The following is a 26,064-nucleotide window of genomic DNA, read 5'->3' as shown; positions in this document are numbered from 1 at the left end:
GAGATATGGAGAAAGATTTTTCTGAAATGAAAGTCTCGACGCCAATGTCCTTGAAAGAAAAAGTTTTTCTCGTTCAACTTCAAAAGATTCTTCTCTCAAAGCGGATTTACAGTAGTCGATGGTTGGCAGTTTACCTGTCGTTGATCAACTTCTTGATAACAATATGAATAACACGATCGCTTCCTTGTTCCCTGTTGATGTGAAAGGCGGTCGGTTTGTCGCCGCGCGGATCCCCACGGCTCCTCCCATTGTTGTCGGTGCACGATGGCGGAACTGCGGACAAACGCGATGGAATGCAATCTGCGAAGATTAATCGCAGCAGGGAAAGTGAGGGAGAGTCGGCACTCGTTGTTAGTTTCGCAATATCGAACATTATTAGTCTCGTTGGCTGTGGTCCAACGGTTCCGCCGAGCCTACCAACGCTAACCATTTAACGTTACTTTTCCTGCCCATCGAATACTCTCCTTTTATTCTCGTTTTCCTCTTCCCATCGTACCATCCTTTACCATCCATTCTATCTTTTCTATCGATTACATTTCGATGCAGCGAACTCGTACAAACGAGAATCCACGATTCGCAGATTTATTTTCGTTGTTTAACGAGATACACCGATATTTGTATCTGATCTTCTTCGGAACGTCGAACGAGTAAATAGAAAATGTGGAAAGTACAACGAATTGATGAAATGAAAATCGTGAACGTTAGACGAACTGCTGGCGAGAATGATCGCGTGTACACTCGTTACACGTGCAACACCAAAGAGGGGGAGGAAGATAGGCTGCAATTAGATGGAATCCGATATCGTGGTCAATGTCACGGCTAACCAGGAGTGGCAATTATAATTAAGCCTAATTTATGGTTACGTTTCAAGCACGAAATAAGAAGGCTAACGAACAAAAATACGTGCACACCTAACTTGGTCGTTATCGGCGAGCTTGAAACGAGTATCAAACCATTGAAACTTCAAGGTAGATGTTTCTAGTGTAACAGCGATTAGCCGCGCGAGGTCGTTCGCTATAATTTAGCGTCTAATGGTATCGTACGTTCGTCTACGAACGATGGCAAAACTTTAATGGGAAAAAATGAATTTTCAGTACGGACAGTGGTTGGGATAATCCGTTCAGACCAGACGGCGATCTTTCGAGGGAAGCAGACGAGATAGTTGAATTGATAAAAGGTGGAAAACCCATCACACCGACCCCTGGACAAACCGCTCCTCCGTTGCCAGGGTGCGACGCTGTTACCAGCAATGCGCAGACCACCGTCGACCACGACTCCAGTTCCAGTCCCCTGTTGAAATCCTCGGCGAACTCGACGAATCGACACGCCAACTCGTCGCCGAAACCTGGCCAGGAAAATGGAAACGCCCATGGTACACCGATGAAAGCTGCAACCGCCAACAACCAGCAATCTGTCAACGATAAGGTAACGATATATTAGCGTTTTTAATCGAACATTTTGTCGAACAGTCGCGCAATCCGCGGACTGTTCAAGCGTTAAACGAGTGGTTTCCGTAAAAGTTGCCAGTCACCTGAAACGTTAACGGTGAATTATATTATCGTGGCAGAGTTCTCGCTGGAATGCCATCGGTAAACGTATTTTTTTATCGAGAAAAATCACGCACAACGACGTTCGAGTACGGAGTAACGAGATGTGATCAAACGTTGCAGGTTGTCGCATCGAGAGCAGCTACGGTCGAAGTGGCCAGAATGACGGCACAGGGACCAGGCGACGCTTCGCAGGTCGAACACGTCACCTTAAAGAAGAAGCCTAAATGTAAATGTTGTCTTCTGCAGTAATGGAAAGGAAGCAAGCTACCGCATGGATGTCTCAGCAGTCGGATGATTCAACGTCGTTGAAGGTGCATCGGGACTTGGTCGCCGATAACATTGCGGTTCACGTTTTTCGAAATGGTCGCTGTACGAGTGCCGTGGAAAACATTGTAACTTCTTCCGTTGCATCCTACTCTAGAAACGAGTTTCACGGAGATACGGAAGAACTGAGATACGCAGGGCAAATGTGCGATCGCGTGAACGCGTCGTATTCCTATTTCCGAAACGAGATCGACGATTTTTCTACGACGAGGATACGAGTTGGTCGTGTCAATCGTCGAAAGCGATCTACTCGTAGGATCGAAGATTCGTACAGAGAATGCGAGCGATGGTTATCGATACGAACGAGAAGAGAATCCCGATACCGGTTGAAACAACGATGATACCGAGCGAATTGACATGACGCGACACTGAGGAAGATACCTGAACGAGCGTAGAAAAGCACCGAGCCTCTTGATAGCCTTTCAGAAAGACAGTGGAGTGTCTATAAAGTAACAGACTATATAAAAGAAGAGAATAAATAAAAAAAAAATTATATATATATATATATATACATACACATAAAACTATATTGTAGATACAGAAATGGTAGTTGTATAGCTTATATGCTTTTATTATTGTGGTTAATTACTGTCAAAATTATCGTGATTTCGGGAATATTTTCGCGCGTTGCCGCGTGAAAATGGCGAGACGCGAGCGTGAAAGAAAAAGTCGCAGTTGCACAGAATGTTTCAAAGTTAATGAGTTTAAAGAACGCCATTACTTCGTTGGACATCGATATAATATCATAGATTATTCATAGACTCTCGTTTTTACTAAAACTCAGAACCTCTATAGGCAGAACTTTTACGAAATTTTTTAACATCGCGTAGAATGTGCGCCATTGAAAACTGTACGTACGATGATCGTTGAAAGAGACGCAACTCGATGAAAAGAGAAACGTCAAGCCGGCCGTATTTCTTTTCTCGCGATTAAGCATGAGAACGCGTAGTATTTTCTCTTATTGCGAAGAAGATATCGTCTATCGAACCGCTTTACTTTCACACACCAATCTTTTCTTCTCTATTCTGTTGCCATTCTTTTCTACACCTCGCATCAAAGAAACGCAAACCTATCGAAAGAGAAAGCTGTAATTAAGCGAGCTGGCGCTCGCCAGTCTAAACGCGTGAGTAACTATTCAGGATCGTCAAACATGAAATGTGTAAATATCGCGATATTTTTTGAAACAAAGTGTGATTGTCGGCGATCCGAAGAGTGCGAGAACGCGTTACGTTCCATTCGAGTTGGTGCGGACGAACGGATTCGACGACGACGACGTGGCTTGCTCTCCGCGCTCCAACTCTAATTTCTCGATTGCTGCAGCGGCACAAATTAATTAAGCGTCGAGAATGCTACGGTGACTACCGTAGACGATAGGGCGCACGAATGAACGCTTAACGATTTCTTTCTCGGGACTTGTTCGATTCGATGATCGTCTTACAAATTATTTATTTCGTTTTATGCGTTTTATTTACTTTTACTTCGATGTGTCCTTTCACCGCTACGTTCCATTCATTTTATTTAACCATGTATACGTGTATGACGTGTATCTTACAAAGCGAATCTTTCCGAAAGTATAGAGATTTAAAAAGACACTCGTTTAAAATGAGTAAAAGGCACGTTTATGAAACGTATATGCTAAAAACGTTTCGATGTTCGTTGGAAGGAAAACCGTTGATCGGTTTTATGCGTATTAATAATAATGTAACAGGGAAAAAACGCCAGATCGTGGAAAACTGCTCGGTTCTCCAACCATTGCGTATACAGATACAGAAAGAACGCAAGGATCCGCCCTGTATCGAGCGTTGCTTGGTTCACGTTAATGGTTGTACGTGTGTGCGTGGCTGTGTGTCTGCACGAGTGCCTGTATTTTTTAATACACATATCCGCATATTTTTTCTAGATCGTCCGAGCAAAAGATATTTATGAAAAATATGCGATCCTATGGTGAAGGATGATGAAATAGGGAGCGAAAGAAAGAACGAGACCGACACCAGCGGAATAAGATTTCCTTTATTTTCGTTCATTGTACGCCGTTGCAATGTATGTATGGCAAAGCGTGTAATATAAAGTTGTAAGTAACAGAAGATCCTGAATAATTTACTCGCGTCCTCGCAGATTGTAATCGAAAGTGACGTACCAGCAAGGAAATCTAAACGGGAAGAGTACTAAATACTATGTGTATATCTCTAAAACAAACATACATGTATATTTACGCGTTTGCACACTTGCGTGTACACGCTCACGCACACGCACACGAAACGTGGAGAAACATCGAACAATTCTGAAGACCTTTCCGCGAATTTCGCTCCGATTCGTGTTTCTCGAGCTAATAATATCAAATCTACGTGGATATTCAAACTTTACACTGGAAATCTTTTGAACGTTAATAGTCTTGACGCGCCCAGAGCGTAGGGATTTCGCGCGATTGGACACGCAACCAACCGATTATCCGCAAAATGCAAATATTTTCTTATCGATTCGTTCGATTCTATGCTCCGAGTCATGCTCGCCGATAAAACGTATATCCGCCTCGAAAGAACGAACACGGCATGTTAACACCACCGGAAAGATGATGAAACACTCGAAGCTTGGTTTTCTTGTGCCGGTAGTTCCTCCGAGATATCTGGCACGATTAAACGCACCGATTTACGCTCGTGTCGCGTCAAAACTATTAATACTCGTTTTACATAATATATATCTACAAGAACTCTATACGAACATTAGGCTAATTTGACAAACATTTCGGTGTTAAAACTGAGGGAAATTGGAGCGATCCGAGCGAAGCAACGGGCATATCCGTTACGGGACAAAAGGACGCGATCGATTGGAATCGCGTACGGCAATGTTTTGGTCTCTGAAAGCCTTAGCGCGTTTCATCGAGTACCTAAGTATATTTTGTATCGAGAGAAATCGGGTGTTCAATCATACGAGTTATACGTAATGCTGAAGAAAGTGAGGTACGAAGGGTGCTGAGTAACAAAGATTAAAGGTATTATTTTACTAAACGAAAATGTAGGTGCGTGTGCGCTCACAGAAATACATATGTACGTGACACAAACGAGCAAACGGTAATTCGTACACATTCGTGTTCAAGAATAAAAAAGATGTAAGGCGCCGTACACAAGTTTGTTCGATTAGCGTCTCGACGTACGGCATCTTTTTAATTTGTAAAAAGTACTATAAGGGTAGATTCAGAGCCTAAAGCGAACACGCGTTCGAAGTCATGTTGACAGAGGACCGATTCTTTCATTTCAACGATCGTTTGTTTACGTTAGATCACCTTTAATTTCAACTCAAATCTAAATTTAACACTGCCTGTGATATCGAAAGCAATCTTATTCTCGCGGCCATGAATCATTCCAAACATCTCAGTGAGTACTACTACGTAATAGAGGGTCAAGTTAATAGCTGTCTGTGTTGTCCATGGGTAATATCGAACACGAGGGTTTTATCGTCCTGATACGACGTGATTTCGAGGATGCGTTCATCGAAAATCCTGTCAGCCTCTTTTAAACTCTGAACCTATGCCGATAGCACTTTATAAATGTTAAAAAGAATAGCCTGGTTACAGACGAGCGGTATACTTCGAGGTGATCTCTTTGGCGAAATATTTTGAATCGATCGAGGTGAGTCGAGCGAGTCGTCGAGTTGCACGAGAAGATGCGACGTTACCAACGAGTGGAATCCACCGAAATTCTTAACGTCTGTTCCCACGCAAAATGTTGATTTTGCTGAGCTTACAGATACTGAGCGAATATTAAATGTCTTGTTAAGAAAAAAAAAAAAAAAGAACAAAAAGAAAACAGAGTAGAAACATCTCTAAAGATATCAAAACCCAGCAAACCTATCATTCGTTCCCTACTTCTATGTTTTTTCTTTTACTCGGGAGGAATAGAATTAAAATACGGGTGAAGGATATCGTCTCTACGAGCCCCTTCCTGTATATGGATTCTAGCCTTCGTCCGTTTACGTAAGGCGACGTTCCAGCCAAGTTCAGCGATCTAACGGCGCAACATGAAAGATCGTACAGTAGATAAAAAGGCGAGATTTTATTTACGTTGTTGTACGAAATAGTCGAAAGAATTGGAATCCCGTTGGCGATCGAACGGTTGCTCGAAATTGACTTTGGCCGCGTGATCGTTCTTTCGTTAGCTACGTTTCTCATTTTAATCGGACACGCGCGAGATAACGGGCGAGAGGTTAGCTACGAAGAATCTCGAAGATGAAAGAACACTCGGAAAAGTCAGATGTAAATCACGGGAGATAAATCCGTCGTATCGTAGAAAGTACATGCGCGTGGGTATCTGTTCTCATACGATAACGTACGCGGAATTACACGATAGCGCGTGGATGCGCGCGCGTATATCTTATTTACACACGACAAAGTCCTTTCTCTCTCGTACATTCAGAGAAAAAGCAGCTGTTAGATTATGAAATCGTTACGTGGTACGAACGATTGGTGCAGAGTCGCGCATTAGAGCGGAAGGTCCCATCGGGACGCTCTTCGAGGTACATAAGATGAGCCAAGTTGAGTCTAGAAAAACTCCGGGTACTTTCAAACAAGGTTCTCGATTGAAACCTGGCCGTTCGCCAGCGATCGACTACGAAAGGGCAATGACCCTCCCTCGATATCGTTCGATTTGTCGTTCATCCGAGTTCGAAGAACGAAACCGAGATGGCGATCCACGTGTTTAGTAACGTAGATTATGAGCAGGATAGGAGAGAGAAGATTCAGGGCAAACCTGACGATCTTTGAACTTAATACCGCTTCGATCGAGGATTGGAATCGAGATCGGTCGCGAAAAGAACGGAATGATGATCACGTCGTGTCGACTGTTGACTACTGGGCACACGGAATGCGATGGGTTCGGTACGAAAGGACCAATGAATAAAAGGATAAAATGTCAGCGCGACTCTGTTGCTACCTACAAAAGAGCAAACGCATCCTATTAGCGGTTCAGAGATCGTATTGTTTGCCCGTGTGCCCTTAAAAGAGCGAAATCTCATCCATCGTAACGACGTTGGCCTTTGAATCGCGTGGCAAACGGATGACGATAAATCCAGCCGTCTCCGCGTCCCCACACGATCGAGAGAAAATAAGCGCAAACCAATACGCTAGTCTCACGCGCGAGCGCATATGTCTTATGCGAGCAATTCATCAAGAACGTGCAACAATCCGTGTATCCTAAGAGATGTACAATGCAAAGCGTCCCTTCCGTGGGATTCCTCTATCACCTCGAAACTATGCATTATCGTCATTCGATAACAAATCTCTCGTAGAAAAATTGTAAAACTTCATCCACCCTGTCGAATAGGCGCTTACGTTTCGAAATACTGTTAGAGGCTCGATTAATTTTCCAAGTAACTTGTATCTCCTTGTAAACACCGTTTCTTCTCATCTTTTGATACCGCTTCGTCCTTGTATTTACTTATCTATTTATTATATTAAACTAATCGTTGCTAAGTGATGAGAATGTTGACACTTGGTTGTTTGCAAACCATATCGCAATCATAAAAGAAATTGGACAAAATCTCGAAATCACGCTCCACGTTTCTAAGACAGCGTACTTTTGGATGGAGTGAATTTAAAGAATTAAAAGATCTTTAAAAAGGATCTAATCTATGGAAGAACAGTTCGTAATTAAAAGGTGAGGAGTTTGATGAGGAATGATTGAAAAGGAAGGAGATTTAGATTTCTGTGAGATATGATAGAAGTTATAGAGAAGAGAAAAATATGAGAACCAAACTGAGTCTGGTTGAAAGGACGAACGAGCGAACGAGATTCGTGATCCCTGTGGTTCCCTGCGACAATCGATAGTCTCAGAGGGGGAAAAAAGCATCGTCCTTGCATAGAGCTAGTGGCGGCTATATAAAAGCGGACAGAGCGAAGATGCACAGACGTTAGTGACTTCTGAAATCCAGCAATATCATCGCGAGTGCCTCGGGGGATGCCATTTAAAGTGCCACCAGTGTGATTAATCTATGGTGATGATGACCACCCGAAAAATTGTGCCTCAATCGCTGGTATGTTTTCAATTCGACTCAATTCAATATAACCATGGTAAAAGTAATCTGAAATTTGAGATCCTAACCCCTTGCGTATCTGAGATTCCCGCGCAACAAATATTTACGTGCGTCGCGGATAATACACCGGCTATTTATGATTTTCATTTTTCCTTTCGAAGCGAATAAACGGAATTCGATAAAAGAGATTACATTTAAATCGATTAAGATGAAAAGTATTAAATAGAGAGTGTCTTTTTATACGGTTGCACATATAATACGTAATACGTATTAAGAGAGATAACAGATCGTAAAATCGAGAGTCGTACTTTTACTATACGTTCCCATCGGTCAAGAGGTCATCACGAATCGTTCGACACGAAAGTCGAATTCACCTCGGGTAAGCGTCCATTTGTTAAATATCGAAGAGAAAAACGGCTAATTCCCGTAAACCGTACACAATACAATCACATCTGAAAAGAACTGAAAATGCCACTGCGATTTGTGTAACGTTTATAAAGAGTTTCGCTAATCTCATGATTCCAATCATTTCCAAAACCGTCCTCGTTAATCGAATTTTACATCATTCCTCTCTGATCCCAGATTCTCTGGCTAATGATTCTCGGTACGTGGCGTTGCACCGGTGAAAAGTTATCTCCCGATCAGAAGGCGCCTTTGTTTGCTCGTGGTTCTGGCGGACTGGCTTTAAATACGCCGTTCGAGGATAATAAAGCTAGGAATCGTCCGAATTTGAACGTAAATGCGCCAGTGGATGACGTACAAAAAGAAGAAACGGAAATGCTGAAATTGGTGGACGGTGAGCTAGTGCGAACTGTAAAAGGGAGCTTCTCTTACCAAAGCCCGGAAGGCCTTCCCATCTCTGTCAAGTGAGGGGCAACTTCTCAATTTTTCTTTGGTAGCGGATTTTTGTTGTTTCGTTTCAATATTTATCCTTACTTTCGTACGCGTTTGAAGGTATGAAGCTGACGAAAACGGGAATAGAGCCAGCTTCAAGTTTGGTACCGGCGACGCTAGTAGTGGCAGTTTGTCCTCGGCTGGTCGTACTTCTGGATCAGGAGGCCAAAATGGACGTGGCGGTGGTCAGGAACCGAACGGATCTAAAGGCTATCCACCATCGAAAGACGTCGGCAGAAGTTACCTACCGCCACAATAGAGAAACATCACAACTTTTTTCGATCAAACGTTACCAACAAATCTTCGATGCTCCAATATTATCTCAGTAAAAAATTTTCTCATTACCCTGTAATATAATTTATAGAAATTTGTATTATTAATATTATATTATATATTAATATTAATATTATATAATATATTATAATTATATACATTATATTATAATTATACATATATTATACATTAATATTATAATTAATATAAAAGATATATTTTGTTCAACATCGTGATCTCTTGTTATAAAAGTTTTATCCGGTTATCGTAATTGCATGCTTCTTCCAACTTTATTTGTTTAACTTGTCGATGAATGTACCCTTATTAAGGCAATTTAGTAGTACCGGTCTCGATTTATCATTCCAGTAATCGCAAAATAGTTGACAAACTAGTTGATTCATTTTCGAACATATCAAACTTTTATAAACTAAGAAATAAAATATATTTTTTCACAAATGTTGATATTACAATTTAACAACTCTACCAATGATTATACGCCTTCCACTTTTTCATAACATTCTCTCCACAAATACGAATACACACACATACAACTAATAACTTCTTTGATAAAATGCAATAGAAATATAAATAAAAGAATTTGAATTTTGTTTCTTCTAATTTGCATTACGCCGTTGAATGCAAGATTACAAATGTTAGGTGTATACGGAAATAATAGCTGTAAATTAACAACGCATACACATTATGAACGTAAAGCTAGCGAGTATTATTATCGTATACACCTAGTAGTTTTGAGGTGGTATGTATGTTGTCCGTGATGATTGTAGTTGCCGACTGTATATGTCGATGCTGGGGTACCGCATTTATTCTTCTAATTCGATGCGTAGAAGAAAAATAGGACTACGGGCGCCGGGAATCGAACCCGGGTCCCGAACGTTCGAAACCTAAGACGCTAACAACTGCGCTACCGTGTCCGTTGTTAGTTAATGTCGAGTGCCGCCACAGCTTCCTCTGCATGACCAACCATATAAACCATAATAAAAATACGTTTATTGTGCAATCCTAATCTGCACGTTAAATCGTAAAACGTATTTATTTTTATGAAATTTAATTTCTTTATAAAGAAATAAAATACTTGATAAACACATGCTGACTCGATTAATGTTTATCTTTCGGAACCACGGTAGGTGGTGTAACCAAATGGACTCAGAAGCACCGGTATGTGATAGTGACCAGCAGGGTTTTTTACATCAAAAACAATCTCGATAAACGGATACATTGTTTCTATCCTTCTTAGCGTAAAATATTTATCGACGTCGAAGTGAATCTTGTAGCGTCCAGCTGTGAAATTAATTTTCATGTTATCCACCAAGTCTACGCATCGACCATTCGGGCTCGTATTACTGGAACAAAGGAAGATAGATTTTGCGTACTTTATTATAGAATTAATAGACTCAGGTGTGATAAATGCAAAAAATATTTGACTTCAGTATTATACCTTTCATTTAAAAAAGTCCACCTCCCATCCATTAACTTATAAAGGCTAACTTGCAAACCTCCAATGGGTAAACCTTTACTAGTGTCCACAACGTGAGTTGAAATACGAGGTTTTTTAATTGTTGGACTATTAACGGTTTTTAAAAGTACATGCTAGAAGAACCATAATGTTTAAATATTGATAAGGCAAGAAATGCCATTAATTTGCAAATACCAAAAATCGACGTACTCTTTTCGGACTTTGATAACTAGTACTTGCTACATCTAACTGATCCTTGTTTATCTGAGCACCTTTCGCGGCATCCTCTGCTTGATTAGCTACAATTGTAGTTTTTTTATCAGCCATTACCAACGTAGGAAATTTACCCTTTAATTTACTCAGCACATACTGAGCACCAGGTTGGAATGTACCACCTGTCAAAGTCAGAGTTTTTCCACCCGTCGTCAAAGTAATCGTTTTACTTTGCGCAGGTGCAATGGGGATTGTATTCACTGGCTGAAGCACACCGATGGTGTTAGTACTAGGTGCGACCGAGGAACTAATTTGATAAGCTGTACCTAAAATAGGTAACGGACACGCCACCATTATTCCTGAATCTCCTTGCTGTTTGCATTCATCTTGCTAAAACATCATTTATAACTATATTTTACTTGAACCTTTTGTTATAATATCATTTATAATATATCTTTTATATTGTTTTATACATTTACCAATAATTTTGCAGATTTTCTATCTAATTTATTGTCGCCTCGTCGAATCGCTCTTCCATTTTCGCGTGATTCCTTTGACGATTCTTTACTAGAATCTTCAGTATCAGGAAGAATCGATACAACTTGCATATCTGAATTACTTTGATCTTCTGATTCTACAACTATTTCCATTTGTACAGTTTCATGATTATCACTTTCTTCCAAATATTCACTCTGCATATGATCCATAGCTTCTGTCAAGGAATCCTCGCAGTTCTCCTAAATTAATGTAATTAGATCACAATAATGTGAAATATTCATGAATTTAATTTATAAAACGTTTATTCCATACAAATAAACGAATCACTCACCACCCTCTCTATCTTAATCTTTTTTATCGAATGCTTAACATCTTCTTCATCAGAAGGCATCTGCATCTGCATATCTTCTACATCGTCTTCTTCCTCTTCTTCTTCATCCTCAGCTTCAGCACCAACATCTTCGATTGGATCTTTAATCTGAGCTTCATCCAGCTCATCATCTGTTTCTAATCTCTCAACAACATATTCCACCTCATCTTCATTTTCTTCTACTTCAGTTTGAGTGTGTTCAATAGCCTAATAAAAAAATGTTTTAATTAATTTTGGTTTAATATTGCTTACCGTAATGTATCCCTTTATAACATAAATATAATTTAATTTTATGTAATTTATTCAAGCAGTATAAAGCTAATTACAAATGGAAAGAATATAAACCTCAATTTCCTCGACTTCTTCTATTTCAACCTCTTCTATCGCGTTTGCCTTTCGAGCTGCAGCCTTCTTCTTTTCTTCCGCTTCGTGTGACAAAGCGGATCGTTGATGCTTCATCGTACATGTATGTTTTAACAAAGAAAGTCGGTGCGCATGGAGATTTTTCTTGCAATACAGACAATAAGCTCGTGTTGATTGGAACGGCACGGACGTCAACCATCCTATGGTAAAATATCATGTTAAATATTTCTTTGTTTGTTATTTTAAGCGCACTGTTCTCTCCTTCGAAAGGCTACGAAAGATTCCGCCGAATACGCCGTGTTACTAAACACATTTTAACTGTATGGTAACATCGAACCGAAGATTGACTTGGTACTTTTACTGGTAACTTATTAACGCTATGATTCGCTCAACGAATCGAGTCAGTCAAGGTAAATATAACTACATAAACACATTCTAGGGAAAACAGGGTCGTCGCATTTATAATCTCGAGATATTATAAAATGAAAAATCACTTTCTTATATTTATACAGCTACTACTCTTAAGTCTTCTGTAACATGTAGAAAACTATCGTGGTCAATTCGCATACATTTAAATTTCATCTTTTAGTACATTATAAAATGTAGTCTTCTTAAAAATGGGTAATATAATCATTCAATTCTTATTTCAGAAACTTCCGTGGTAAGTAACTCCTGGTAGATGCAGTTATTTTTACTATCTCTATAAGAACTCTTTCGATACTGTTACTCTTTAGTTCTTTCTTATAGATATTTCATATAACGTTCTTTCTATTTGAACTCATATAATTTCATTTGCTTTTTTCAATTAGCGATATCTGAAAGAATTAGAAAGTAGCAAAAAGGATTGTATATCTTGCAGAATACACAATCAAAGCACTGTTTATTTTGTATTGTGTTTTATATAAATTGACGTATCCAATATATCTCAGTACAAAAATTATAGAGCTCTAAATTTTCTTAAAAGAAAATAAAATTGCGCCAAAAAATATTCCAGGAACTAAAGGAAAGATATAAAATTTAAATATGCGCAGAGGATGTGACAGTTTTTCTTCTACTATATCTTATACTATATCGAAAGCATAGACAAAAGCATCTATCCGCTAAAAAATCAACGTGGTCGACAGAGCCAGGCGCGTTCTGTGTATGCGGGAGGAATTACGGTTTATTTTGAATAATTAAAATTGACTAGGTAGGTATTCTTTTATTCACATTTCTTTTGTTATTGAAACAATCATAATAAACCCAGACAATAAAAGCTGTAAAATGAAATGTTACATACTTCTTAAATTAAGAAAGATAAAAAATTATAAGTTTAGTAATAACCTCCGATACAATAGTAGTAAGGAAATACGTATAAGCAAGAAATTTTATATTGAAAGAGATTATTATCACAAAAATATTAAAAATATTCTCTTAAATAATAAATGCTATTATAAACGAAATATTTATTGAGAAGAGTATATAACTTTTATACGCAAAAGTGAAATTTTACAATTACACTTGATTTGTTTATATGATCGGGTGCAAAATGACCCTTACTCCTGTCAGCTAAATCCTATCAGGATTTTTTAGGCTTCACTCAATGGGCAATTTCCCCTAGCGAGTGTCCAGGTCTGTTTATATGACCGTGGAAAAGACTTAAAAGATTAATGTTTAGAAAAGCAATTTTCTATTTTGTAATATATTGATATTGTATAACTGACCCTGTTTCCCCTAGAGTTTGATCACGTGGTTTTATTTATCTCGATTGATTCGACTCGTTCAATGGACTAGTCATGTACGTAACACATTGAATTTTCTCATTTTTACAAAAAAATCTTGCGTCAAGTGAGAGTTATTTAAGTATGGACGAATTTGACCAGCTATGCTATATATATATAAACGATTATATTTAAATTTTACAAAGATTGAGAATGCGTAATTCGAAATAGTGATACACGATAGTTATATACACTTCTAAGTATACTATAATAAGAAAATAAGATACAAGAAGAATATTGTGGCGAATTGAAGATGTTATAAATCGTAATAAGTATCTACCGCTGATGAAATCAAAGGGAAACAAAATCAATTGTATTATTGCACGTGACAATGATTTCCTCTAAAAATAATTAACCGCTACTAATCAAAAACATTATTGCTTAATACTGTGACGAACCGACGGAGCTATGATTATTAAATACATATGAAGATATTCACCGTGGCACAATACGTTAAAATATGTGTTGAAGTGTTGAAGAAACGTATTCGTTTTAACCGATAACGTGCTATTTCAAAATAAGCAATAAACAATAACGAAAAGTACCTTTAAAATCGGGCATTTGTTCCCATTCTTTGCGATACCGTTGCGTATAGACACGCGTCTTGGCATGGCTGATTTTGCCTGTCGGAGTAAGACGCTGGCCCGTCGCCGTTAGTAGATTGGCGTGTAAGCCCGTCTCACTGGTCGTAATCATTGTCGGTTGTCTCTTCTCCATTCCTTCCGAACGAAGACCGATTCGAAATCGCCCGGATCTCAAAATACCCAAAATCGTAACACGAAATCACTAAATAGTTTTTTCCACGATGCAAGGGAGAGGGGGCACGCGGTAAGCACCGAGATCTTCGCCTAGCCTAGTATTCAAGTTAACTCCCTAGCAATGGCGGACAACTGCAACGCTGCAACGATGCAAGCTCCTAACCCCCTCTGCTCTTCACCATTTTGCTGCCAACGACGCAACTTACACTACCGTATAAACCTCACTTGCGCCCCATCCTCTCTTCTTTTCTTTCAACCATAAAAATTTGATTTTACGTCTTTCAAATATTTCGATGATCGTTTCTAGTGAATATTTAAACTATATTTACTTTAATTCATATAACATGCACTCTTGTACGACTAAAATAACTTTTTGTTATGTATGTATTTGTTATTACAAAACCGACGTCCATCTTTATTGACATATTAATTATACTTCAAATACGTTGAATTCAAACGACAAAAAAGTAAAGAAACAAGAAGTTGTCTCACTTATAAGAGATAGTTATTTTAATAATTTAATGTATATTAATTACTATAACATATATTTAATTTTGTAATAATTAAATGTGACGTTCCCCAATATATTTTTTTTTATTACATTTACAACTTTATTACTAATTTTATCATACATTATTTTACTTCTTCGTGTAGCATATTATTGGCTGCTCATTTTCTATCTACGATACTGGTTTCAGTAAAATGTACGGAACCATTGGTCAAATCAATATGCGCGCGCATGTCGATATGTATTCCATATTAGGCGGAAAGATATTAATTCGTTAAATTTGGTTAAATATAGAAAATATACAAACACTTCACCTTAAGAAAGAGTCATAAAATATTTTTTATATATTTATTGTATAAATCATATCGTTTAAAATGAAATAATATGAAATTAAATAAAAAGTAATTTTACATGGAGACTTTAGAACGCCATCTAGATGGCCCTGAATTAATGAATCAATAATAGCGCCCTCTTTACAATAGACTTGCAGATTGAAAATATCTAAATTAGGGGAAACCTTTGAGATAGGTTCAAAAACTACAAAAATTACAAAATTCTCAAGAACTTAGTAATTAATCTAGTACAATATTTTATATAAGTTCTATTTAATTTATTTTACTCTTTCCAATAGCCTTAAAGAAGATAAATTACTGCTAATTAAAATTACTGGACAGTTTTAATATAAAACTTCAAAACGTTTTGATATTCTTTGCTAGTTTTATTTTTGTATTAAGGTACGCCTATATTAGTACATATATGTCGTTGAAAAATTAGTACACTAGTGAAATCTGATATCCTTTTATCATGATTTATTTTCAAATATAAAAATTCATTGATATTTAATTCTGTGAATAGATGATCTAGTTATTATGTTTATATATAACTATAAACACAATTTAATGTAAATAAATACATTCAGTACATGAAATATTCTAGGAACAAAAATTTGTTTAACAAGATATATCTATTTCAGTACAATGAAATAATAAAAATATGAGATAGATGTTTTCATTAGAAGATAGATGATACATGATCTACAAATAATATTAAATAAAATGGAGTGTACATGTGTGTGTGTGGTAAGATAAATATTGATACATTACATTATGTTAACAATTATTGAACTAATTTCCTTTTCTAATGAAAAATATGTGTAAAGATAAATCAAATGGGAAATACGTTAAGCAAATGAATATCTACAGATATGGACTATATATACTTTCTTTATAAAAGGAATAAAAAAGAATAAGAACAAAAAATATAAGGAATTATTTGATAAGGGAAACTAATTGTACATCAATTATTTAATAGATAAGCAAATAATGAAACCATTATAACTTACATGATTTATTATTTCCTCTCACTAATTTATTATTTTGTATACATATAGTTATCTTTAAAATACAGATGTACTTAGAAGACAACTAATATATTATATATAATATAACATAAGAGTGTTTATGGCCAAGATGGAGGTTCTCCGGGTTTTAATTCTCTTCCAAATAAAGCTGATTTATCACGATAGTCACTCATAAATAACCCAGAGCCATAGTTGTAAAGTTGGCGAGAAGTAAATATTACACATACAAGAGCAACAGTTGCTATAGCTTGTTGTGCAAATGGTGATAATGGTGACATTCTAAATGTTTGATTTTAATTTCCCCTCTGCAGCTAATTGTTTCTTCCACAAATATGTATGTCTCAAATCTGCACAAATAGCAAGTATAGTACAAGATGGGATGAATGTTACAAACCAGTATTTCCTAAGAACTTGAAAGACTCTGGCTATCTCCATTAAACTAAAAGATAAACATTGAAAATAATATTTTGTCCATTAGGTATACAATTATATTCATAATTATATTCATAATATCTCTTATGATATGATAAAAATAAATAAGAAAGAGTACTTAACAAAAAGCAAGTTTTGAGAATAATTTAATAAGTATGATGAATTTTAAAGATGAAACCAAAATCGCTACACACATTATTAAAATCAAGTGTGGAATAATGTAAAAGAATAAAATATGAACACAAAAGTAATAATAAATTTTTACCTTTTTGGAGACTGATATGTATGCTTGGCAACTATGCACACTAATATGATGTAATCACGTAAAATACAGCTGACTGTATTGACTTCAATCTTCCTTCTAAGCCACTACTAACGATAAAAAATATCAATGTTAGCATATTTTTTTAAAATGTATATAATTGTAATAGTATATCAGTTGAATAAATGTTTTAAATATATACTTATGATTAATAGATTACAAATATACTTTAAGATGTCAGCAGCATGAACACAGCAACTTCATTTGCGATGTAATACAAACTTAATATTACAGATGAAATACGCAAAAGATTAATGACTCTATAGAATTTCAAGGAATAATTATGCTTTTAGAAAACGTTATTACCGTTTCATAATACCAGATTGTTCATAAAATTACGTGACTAATGTAAACAATCCTTGCACAAAGATTCTTGTAAATTTATAAAAAACTTACATAACGTAATGTATTGGCACTATTTAGAAAGAGGTCTCTAGTGTCTCGAGATTGTGTGATACGAAAATGTCAAAATGCATGGAATTATTAAATCTATTAATCTATCTTATATTTCATACTTTGTGTTAGCATTATTATGATTATTATCTTATGAGAAATTTTGCGGGAATTTATTCAATTTTGAAATTTATGTAAATAAAACTGTTCTATTGAGATAAAATATTTCTCTCAAAGAAAGTGATTGGTGTTTGAGTTATTAAATGTACGATGAAAATTCTTTGTTGAAAGATAAATATTAATAAACTACCGTTTTACTTACCATAATTAAATAAAGAGTGCAAATGTTATTTGTATTTTGAATATTTTATATAGTAAATTTAGTATATAGATTTTATGAACTTTACACATCAAGTTTTGTACATAAATATCTGCCTTATTTATTGTTCAATTAAGAAACTTCTCAGAACAAAGTTACAGTATTGCAAGGGTCACATGTAACGATGGAAATATCTTTCTTCCATGGTCATTTTTCTACGAAATTTCAAGGTCATCACCAATTTTTTAAAATAGAATCTTATATTTATTTTCCGATATGCTTGTAGAGCATGAATAAACAAACTCGGCGATCTTAATGACCATACTGTTACAGTTATTTAATCTTGAGATATTTGCGTCGAAATTATATTTTTTTCAATTATAATTAGTCTGAATTATAATTATTGCGTCTGAATATTATATACATTAGATATATATATATATAATATTTAATTATGTTTAATCGATATGTGGCAAAATTAGAAAATTCAAATTCTAGAGCTCTATTTAAGAAAACACTGATGACTTGAAATCTTGTAAAAAAGAAATAATCATGAGAAGAAGCTAGTTCCATCGTTACATGCGGTAGTGTAACTTTGTCTTGAGAGGCTTTTCATATAACAATAAATAAAGCAGATATTTAGGTGATCCTATTTAGTTGTATGCTCTATATAAGAAACTAAAAAATAAAAATCGTTGTCATTTCTTCTTAAATTCTTTTTATTAATATGAACTTATGTTAACATGAACTTATATTTATTAATATTATTTGTAATTCATTAAGTTAGAAGCTGTAATATTTTCTTGTTGTATTCAAATACTATATTTAAATATGACAAGCATTTAGCATTATCATTGGATTATGATAACATGTAATTTAATTAAATAAGTAAAATACTGTTTGTACGTTTTTTTAGTATGTGGTAAAATATAAAGAAATTTTATGATTTTATTTTCTTATTTAGAAATATCCCGATCATGTTTGCAGTACATTTGAGTTATAGCATTTTTCATAAAAATATTTTATGATTTATAAATCAATGAATTAAGATATTATATCAATGTTTTTAATTATGATATATATATGACATCACGGAGTACGTTTATAGTTCTAATAATATTACATAATAATACGAAACAAAAGTATTAATAATAATATCTTTTTTTAATTCTGAACACTGCTTATATTTATTACTTATGTACAATATTTCATGTACGGTACTATAAACACATTATTATACCCAAAAATTTCCAAAGCAAACAAAATTTCTTAGACAATTAGAAAACAGATCACAAAATTTTGTTTCAGAAAATTATATACATATTATTGAAAATACAAATTACTTAAAATTTCGATCCTTGCAATTTAATACTATATTTTTTTGGAAGATCATTTTGAGAAAACATTATAGTTACTGAGTTTTACTAAAGTTTCTTGTCTGGAATGCAAATGAAAGTACATTCGTCATTGAAATAGTTCACTACATTACATGTGTATACATTGGATGAGCACTACCATCAACGTAATAAAAATACATAATTTTCTTTCTTGTTTATATCGCATCGTTGCACGAGCAAACGTTTAATCAAACAATAGGCACTGCACGTAAGTACCTTTGCCTTATCGAACGAAGAAGCAAAAGCACCAGTTTTTTTTATTAAATATTATTATTTACGGTGATTCCTTTTAAGCAGCCTCGTATCAGTATCACTTAAAACATTACAATATATGTATGTATGTGTATATGTATGTATGTACATTTACATATATACACACACATCAGCATGTAATACTTTTGTGAGAACAGGTATCAGGCGACCAAGTTAGATTTTCTTGGCATTCGTCGATTTTGTACAAATTGTACTTTATCTACTTCATCATGCTAATATATTATACCAAATTTGCAACACGAAGGATGTGTGACAATTTAATTAATTTTTAAAACCTAAAGAAATTTTTAATAACAATGTCCATTAAGAAAATCTGGAAAATTGTATTTCACGAAGTTGTATTTATAATTGAACTTTGGCGATCCGAGAACATAGACATATACATCAAGTAATAAACTATTCATAGTTGAGCGTCGGTTAGTCTTTTACTTTTCAATCCATACTTATACCCTGCTATGAGTTGTTACCCAGGCGCCAACGCAATGAAGCACAATTAATGTGATCTAATGAAAATATAGGGACGTAATATATATTCTGATCATTCGTACAAATTTATACTTGATATGACTTTTTGTTGTTCTATTGCAATACCATACTCAACAAATAATTTTTCATTTGGTATCTGTTGACGATAATACAGCTTCCGATGATACATTTTTTAAGTTACATGGGATTTTATAATCGCTTGAAGATTTTTCATTTTGTACCGTAGCAGTCGCAACTTCCGTATTCTTTACGTTCCCTTCACACTTGATTTCTCTAAAGTTTGTAAATATATGTTATATATTTTACATTATATTTTTAAATATGCAATACTTTTAAATATATAAATACTTTTTATTTACCTGCTATCTACAATTTCACTTGGATTTGCATTTTTATCAGCAGTACAACCAGAATATAAATTACTCTCTGTACTTTGATGATTTATATTTGTTTCTATATATGAAGCGGTACTATCAACTGAATCTCCAATTTTCATGTCACCTGCTCCAATAGCTTCTAGAGTTGCTTTGCTTCCCAATGCAGTATCCATTTTATTCTCCACTGTTATATTCGACGTTTCCTTTTTACCATCATCACTCAATTTATTATCTATTATCACAGTATTCTCCATGTTAAGAGTGTCTTCAAAGTTATCAAAATTTGCCCAACCAGTGGATTCAACTGGTTCTGATGGTACAACGTCCCATGGATTCACCTCAGGAAGTGTAGTATTGGTCGGTAATGGTTCCGTTGAACCCCAAGCTGAGATAACAAATGTTAATGCAGCAGTGTCGTAAATTTGAAAATTAAGTGTTGAGAATTTTTGTATTTGAAACTGATGGCGAATTGAACATTTATTTCGTAAAATAAAATAAAAACTGAAAGTAATTATGAAAGTTAATTCATACACTCTGTAGAATCAATTTCCATATGCATGTCTCGTGTATCTTCATCGTCTTCATCGGATGAATTAGAATCATCATGTTGCTGTTTTGTTGGCCAGTCACGTTTATCTACAACCGTCTGAAAAGTGAGTTCTCCTTCATCGCCCCATTCGACTACTGTGTTACAATCCTCTAGATCGGCCTTTTGCTTTTGCTGACATATCTATATAAAATCGTTAGAAGTTAAAGCTTGAAATATTCATGAACAAATTTTATTAACGTAACTTATACCTTATTGAACATATCTTCCCTTTTGTCTAGATCTTCTTCGCTGATAGTAAAGCTCATCGTTGTTAATTGATCAACTGAATTACTATAATAACATTTATAAAAAAGAAGAGATATTGCGAAGATATGTATAGCTTCATATTATGTTCATTTATTATAGTACTATTTTCCTAATTTTTCTTTAATTATTTTGCAACATAGAACTTTGTAATCATGAACATATATACAAATACAATTATAATAATTATCAACAATAAAGTGTTAGTAGTAGAGTATATATTTTTACTTACTGAAGAGCGTCATCGCCATCATTAAATTGATTATCGTGGAATCCAAAATTTTCAGGAAATTGTGATGTCATATGTTGCCCCAGATAATTGGTGTAAAACTATTTGTATAATACACAATAATACTATGTTGTATAATATTATGAAAAATAATAAAATATTATAACTCACAAATAAACTTTCTTAATCTATAATAATCTATTCATTTTATGTACATTTTCTGCAACCTTTCTTTTCATTGTCTATATTTACTTTACATAAAAATATGTTATACTAACCTGTTCGACTCGTTGAACCTGAAGAAATTCTTCTTGGGGATAAGAACTATATTCGTCTGGATTTTCACCGGAGCTTGTCATGGATGCTTGAGGTTTTCCACCCTAGAAATTCGAATTATAATTTAAGCAATGATGGACAATTCTAATATTAATAGAAAGATAAATGATATTTATCTAATAATTTATATACGTACCAAAAGAATTTGATGTGTTTTATTAATTTTTGTCAATTCAACATTCACAAAACTATCCCATTTATTAAAACACTCGGATGACAAATTATCTTTCAAGAATTTATCTAAATTTTCATTTTTTTCACATTGATTAACAATGTTATTTGCAATGTTTATTAAATGACCCATGTATCCTTGCTTATTTTCAATTTCTTTATTTCTAAAACATAAAAACGCCCGTTTTTTATTAAGATTGGCGTATTACTGTAAAATATAAACTTATGCAATATTCTTTTACAATTACTATTTAACATACTGTTTACTGTCATTTTTGTCCCATGCTTCCAAAATTCGATCTATCAATCTGCATTTGTTAAATATCTAAAAATTAATATAATTACATTAATCAAAAATATTTATACTTATAATATATCATAAAAAAAATATTTTGAATCTTATTCATTGCAATACTTACATTAACATAAATAATGTCATTTGTATCTTTAAAATCACAATTAATAGCTAAAGCCAAGCAAAATTGTACTTGAGTATGTAGAAAATTGTTCCACATATATTTAAAAAATAAATCCTTAAAAAGAGTAAAATTAATTTCTTATTCATCTTTAATATTATAAAACATTGAATTTTGAATGATTATTAAATTCACTTACAAGTAACGTTTGGAATGTTCCTAATTCTACTAAGACTTCATAAACCTTTACATTTTCAGTTGCCATTAATGTTGTAAACAACTTTGCAACATATAAACGCGTAATACCAACTGGACATTCTAACACACCTGTAGTTGTCTTAACAGGAGGTTTCTGTAGTGTAAAGATATGATTGTAAAAAATTATATTAAATAAAATAATTTTTTGGATGCATTGCAAAGATACTTATTTTTTAAAAAAATATTAAACAATATTATAAGCCATATACATTTGTTTAGAGAAAGCGTGTAATATTAATATAATATTTACATAAGGTGGATCGAGTAGAAGTTTATGAAGCTGTTCTAGGTAAGGCAAAGTAGCATTTGATATTTTTATACGTTCTTCACTGTCTGTGATCTCATCTTCTATACCATTTCCTTGAACACTATCCTCATTTCTTCCACTGAAATTTCAAACATAGCTGTTAATAAGATATGTAAACTTTCTTGCAAGAGGTTAAAAATTTTTTTAAATAATTTACATCCTTACTTGTTAGCTTTTGGTAAAAGTGTAAGAAGTACCTGAATTCCACCAAGAATACTACTTTCTAGTTTTTCTCCAGTTAAAATAGTCTCTAGTAACAGGCTTACTGTATCTGCTCTGTAATAAAAAATATAATTTAAATATCTTAAATTGTCTTCATATCTCCATTATTTATACTTACGACTCAAGAGTATTTAAAATAGGATCCGGACCAGTACGTGCTGTAGATGTACGTTGATATTCTCTTGCAGCAGTGATCATATCACAAAGTAATTGTGCAGCATTTGCATGTTTACTTGGTTCAGAGTTTGGGGACAATAATTTTACCACTCTTTGCACTAATTGTTGACTATCCAACCACTGTTAAACCAATAAAAAATAAGTACATAAAATTTTAAACACAACAGTATAGTCAAATACAATAAAACAAAACAAAATACTTAAATTTTGCATATAATTAACTACAATATTAAAGATAAAAATTTTAAACTTCTTACATTTAATATATTTTGCCGCATATTTCCTTCAACCTGACTAACAAGTTTCAGTATTAAGTCCATAATTGCAGATGTCTCTAAATGTTGCAAAAGCAGATCGACACATGTTTGACGACTTTTCAAAAACTCTAAAAGCTGCAAACAAGTGAACTGATACGAATACCAGTTCTGGTGGAGAAGATGGAAATATGGGATTTGAAAGTTCAGGTTATGATCAAGGAATAAAAGAAAGATAATTTGATATTTAATACTTATAATGCAATTATACTTTAATTACAAAAAGTGTTATTATGTAAAACTATTTTCTATATTGTTTTATATATTCAATTTTAATAAATTTAGTACATTAATTTATAATCACCTGAACAGTTTTGTGACCAATAAGTACTCCAATAGTCTTGCTAAAAAATGATGCCAAAAGAGGATTTAATGGTTGGTCCGTATCAATAAAAGAATAAAGTTTTGCCAACAATGCTTCGTTGCCTAAAATACAATGAATTTTTATGAAAATTCTTTTTGATATTTAACATTATATATTTCTTACATCACGGAGAAAAATTAAATTGTTATAAGTTTATTCAAATAGGTTTATTCAAACCTGCTAATTTTTCATTTAAGACTGGAACATCACATGTTAGTAGCTCACAAGCTACATTTGGATATTTATAGCGCCATCGTTCTTCTATATCTGTTGATGGTTCTCTAGTTGTAATTGTTATTAGCTCTTCCATTACATCAGATCTTATAAGACTATAAATAATATTATATTACGATATGTATATCATTTAATATTTATAGAAATGTGTTTTAATCTTACTTACTAATCTATAAGTTTTTTATTTTGGCTTTTACATTCTTGTAGTATATCCTCTTCATCCATCAATTCATGTAACGTAACATCCTAAAATTATAGACAAAATTAAATTTAATTTCTTTAATATTAGCATAAAAATAAATATTTAATAAACTGAAATGTAGATTATTACAAGACATCATTATTCCTTTTATAGGCTATAAAAGTATCAAAACCATAACCAAGATAGTTTAAGTATTATATGAAATGATTTACTAAATTATTGCAGAAGAAACAAGGTTAAAAGAAAATATATAAATACTATCAACATAATAGTAAATATTTAGATCTTATGACAGTTGTTAAACATAATATTGCTTTTTAAGAAAGCACTAGTCATTTCCTTTATCAGATGTTACATACTGTCATAAAAAATTTAATGTTTTGCAACATTTCTGAAAAATTATTAATATATTTTACAAATTTTTATCAATGAAAAATACTGAAACTACATGAAAGAAATAATAGCATACAAGAAAATAAATAATAGACATAATGTTGAGTTAAGTAAAATAATGAAATAAGATAGAAATATAAGAGTAAAATGTATATTACATTCGTGGCTTGGATTCTCGATAAATTTTTTTTAATGTACAAAATTTAAATCATGATGAAAAACAGTTTTATCTGAAAAAAGACTTCTTTACCTCTTTGTTAAGAAGAGCCTCGATATTAGGGGATGACACGTAATTATTTGCCCAAAACATGATGCGACCACGTACCTCGCCTTACTCGACCACGATACAATTAATCAGATGTGAAAATAATCACAACATTGAAGTGGCCACTAAAAAAATAATGTAATGCTTCGCGGGACAGAGAGCCAACTAACATTGCATGAACGTATTAGAACGGTAACAATACTGTGAATAATTGCAACAACAATCTCACAGCGTCACTGTGAGGAATACAATAATAGAATTTTTTTTTAAATAATATGAGCTTCAAAATATCACTTTTTCTTCGAAAAGTAAAAATTCTTATTAAGGATTGTTTCAACTTTGACGTTTGCTGCAGAAGCACATACTTGTGATCGACTTTTAACCGAAGAAACGTAACTCATTTCAGAACATTTAGTTTCATGAACAAAATTTAAGCGCGGTTTCCATTGTGAATAGATACTATATTATTTTTTTAAATTTATATATTAAAAAAGAAAATTTAATGAATATAAATAAATTATATTTCAATCACGACAAGTTTATATATTTATATACATATATGCATGTATCTATATACAATAGAAATACAGTGGTGGTAAAAAATCGAATAATTATATTTTAAAAAAATCATAAAATAATGTTAATAAAAAATAATGTATGATTTTGTGACATTCTAGATAAATATATGTACTTATATATGTAAAATAGATGTGAAAATAAAATTAAACTTTACTTTTCGGGTTTAAGAATTATTGACTCTTTTATTTGCAATCTTGTAGTTTTTAATGTGTAGAATCTGAAAATCTGAAAAAAATTCCACATACCCAAGTCGGATTCTACTCGCCGAAAACTATAAGATTGCAAATAAAAATTCAATAATTTTTGGACCGCTAAAATAAAATTTGCCTATAAAGAGAGTAAAATTTAACTTATATATATTGGCCACAATTTTTTA

At 33.6% G+C, this 26,064-nt stretch overlaps 5 protein-coding genes and 1 long non-coding RNA gene across 11 annotated transcripts in view; 3 read left to right on the top strand and 3 right to left on the bottom strand.

Annotated features, from left to right (window-relative positions):
• Window positions 1–3,958, top strand: part of LOC126922528 (uncharacterized) — a 41,631-nt gene extending 37,673 nt beyond the window's left edge. Inside the window, exons 6-7 of the mRNA XM_050735197.1 lie at window positions 1,095–1,425; window positions 1,671–3,958. Coding sequence (XP_050591154.1) covers window positions 1,095–1,425; window positions 1,671–1,799 — 460 coding nt within the window. The 3' untranslated portion in view covers window positions 1,800–3,958. The remainder of the gene's footprint in view (window positions 1–1,094; window positions 1,426–1,670) is intronic.
• Window positions 3,959–4,114: 156 nt separating this feature from the next.
• Window positions 4,115–9,293, top strand: LOC126922685 (uncharacterized). Its single transcript, XM_050735487.1, has 3 exons — window positions 4,115–7,898; window positions 8,481–8,764; window positions 8,853–9,293. The coding sequence occupies exons 1-3, from the start codon at window positions 7,857–7,859 to the stop codon at window positions 9,049–9,051; spliced, it is 525 nt and encodes a 174-aa protein (XP_050591444.1). The 5' UTR covers window positions 4,115–7,856; the 3' UTR covers window positions 9,052–9,293.
• Window positions 9,294–9,483: 190 nt separating this feature from the next.
• Window positions 9,484–14,658, bottom strand: LOC126922382 (uncharacterized). Of its 3 annotated transcripts, none has more exons than XM_050734947.1 (8): window positions 14,289–14,658; window positions 11,966–12,183; window positions 11,582–11,827; window positions 11,232–11,489; window positions 10,750–11,142; window positions 10,522–10,673; window positions 10,178–10,426; window positions 9,484–10,034 (listed from the first exon to the last, which is right to left on the bottom strand). In XM_050734947.1, exons 1-7 carry the CDS (start codon window positions 14,458–14,460, stop codon window positions 10,189–10,191), a joined length of 1,677 nt encoding a protein of 558 aa, XP_050590904.1. In that variant the 5' UTR covers window positions 14,461–14,658; the 3' UTR covers window positions 9,484–10,034; window positions 10,178–10,188. The 3 variants fall into 3 exon arrangements, with proteins under 3 accessions (XP_050590904.1, XP_050590913.1, XP_050590895.1); XM_050734956.1 differs by lacking the exon at window positions 9,484–10,034 and having other exon boundaries at window positions 10,098–10,426; window positions 10,750–10,838; window positions 10,935–11,142; XM_050734938.1 differs by lacking the exon at window positions 9,484–10,034 and having other exon boundaries at window positions 10,098–10,426.
• Window positions 12,181–12,923, top strand: LOC126922855 (uncharacterized). The gene is made up of 2 exons (XR_007712957.1): window positions 12,181–12,393; window positions 12,634–12,923. It is a non-coding gene; the product is annotated as an uncharacterized LOC126922855 (long non-coding RNA).
• A 1,808-nt stretch (window positions 14,659–16,466) lies between the features above and the next one.
• LOC126922713 (uncharacterized) lies at window positions 16,467–17,857 on the bottom strand. The gene is made up of 3 exons (XM_050735569.1): window positions 17,839–17,857; window positions 17,067–17,170; window positions 16,467–16,808 (listed from the first exon to the last, which is right to left on the bottom strand). The coding sequence occupies exons 1-3, from the start codon at window positions 17,839–17,841 to the stop codon at window positions 16,649–16,651; spliced, it is 267 nt and encodes an 88-aa protein (XP_050591526.1). The 5' UTR covers window positions 17,842–17,857; the 3' UTR covers window positions 16,467–16,648.
• A 1,951-nt stretch (window positions 17,858–19,808) lies between these two features.
• LOC126922217 (serine/threonine-protein phosphatase 6 regulatory subunit 3) lies at window positions 19,809–25,506 on the bottom strand. 4 transcript variants are annotated; one of them, XM_050734615.1, is made up of 19 exons: window positions 25,095–25,506; window positions 24,416–24,495; window positions 24,193–24,344; window positions 23,956–24,077; window positions 23,595–23,762; window positions 23,279–23,457; window positions 23,104–23,214; window positions 22,882–23,017; window positions 22,573–22,725; window positions 22,377–22,490; window positions 22,218–22,282; window positions 21,923–22,121; window positions 21,729–21,830; window positions 21,454–21,551; window positions 21,167–21,248; window positions 20,900–21,098; window positions 20,351–20,753; window positions 20,097–20,264; window positions 19,809–20,008 (listed from the first exon to the last, which is right to left on the bottom strand). In XM_050734615.1, the coding sequence occupies exons 1-18, from the start codon at window positions 25,152–25,154 to the stop codon at window positions 20,117–20,119; spliced, it is 2,571 nt and encodes an 856-aa protein (XP_050590572.1). In that variant the 5' UTR covers window positions 25,155–25,506; the 3' UTR covers window positions 19,809–20,008; window positions 20,097–20,116. The 4 variants fall into 4 exon arrangements, with proteins under 4 accessions (XP_050590572.1, XP_050590583.1, XP_050590593.1 ...); XM_050734626.1 differs by having other exon boundaries at window positions 20,102–20,264; XM_050734636.1 differs by having other exon boundaries at window positions 20,107–20,264.
• Between the last annotated feature and the right edge of the window lie 558 nt (window positions 25,507–26,064).

Source organism: Bombus affinis, chromosome 1, assembly GCF_024516045.1.
Source record: "Bombus affinis isolate iyBomAffi1 chromosome 1, iyBomAffi1.2, whole genome shotgun sequence".
In the NCBI taxonomy this organism is placed as follows: domain Eukaryota; kingdom Metazoa; phylum Arthropoda; class Insecta; order Hymenoptera; family Apidae; genus Bombus; species Bombus affinis.
The sequence above is the reverse complement of the archived record's forward strand: the minus strand, read 5'-3'. Positions and strand labels throughout refer to the sequence as shown.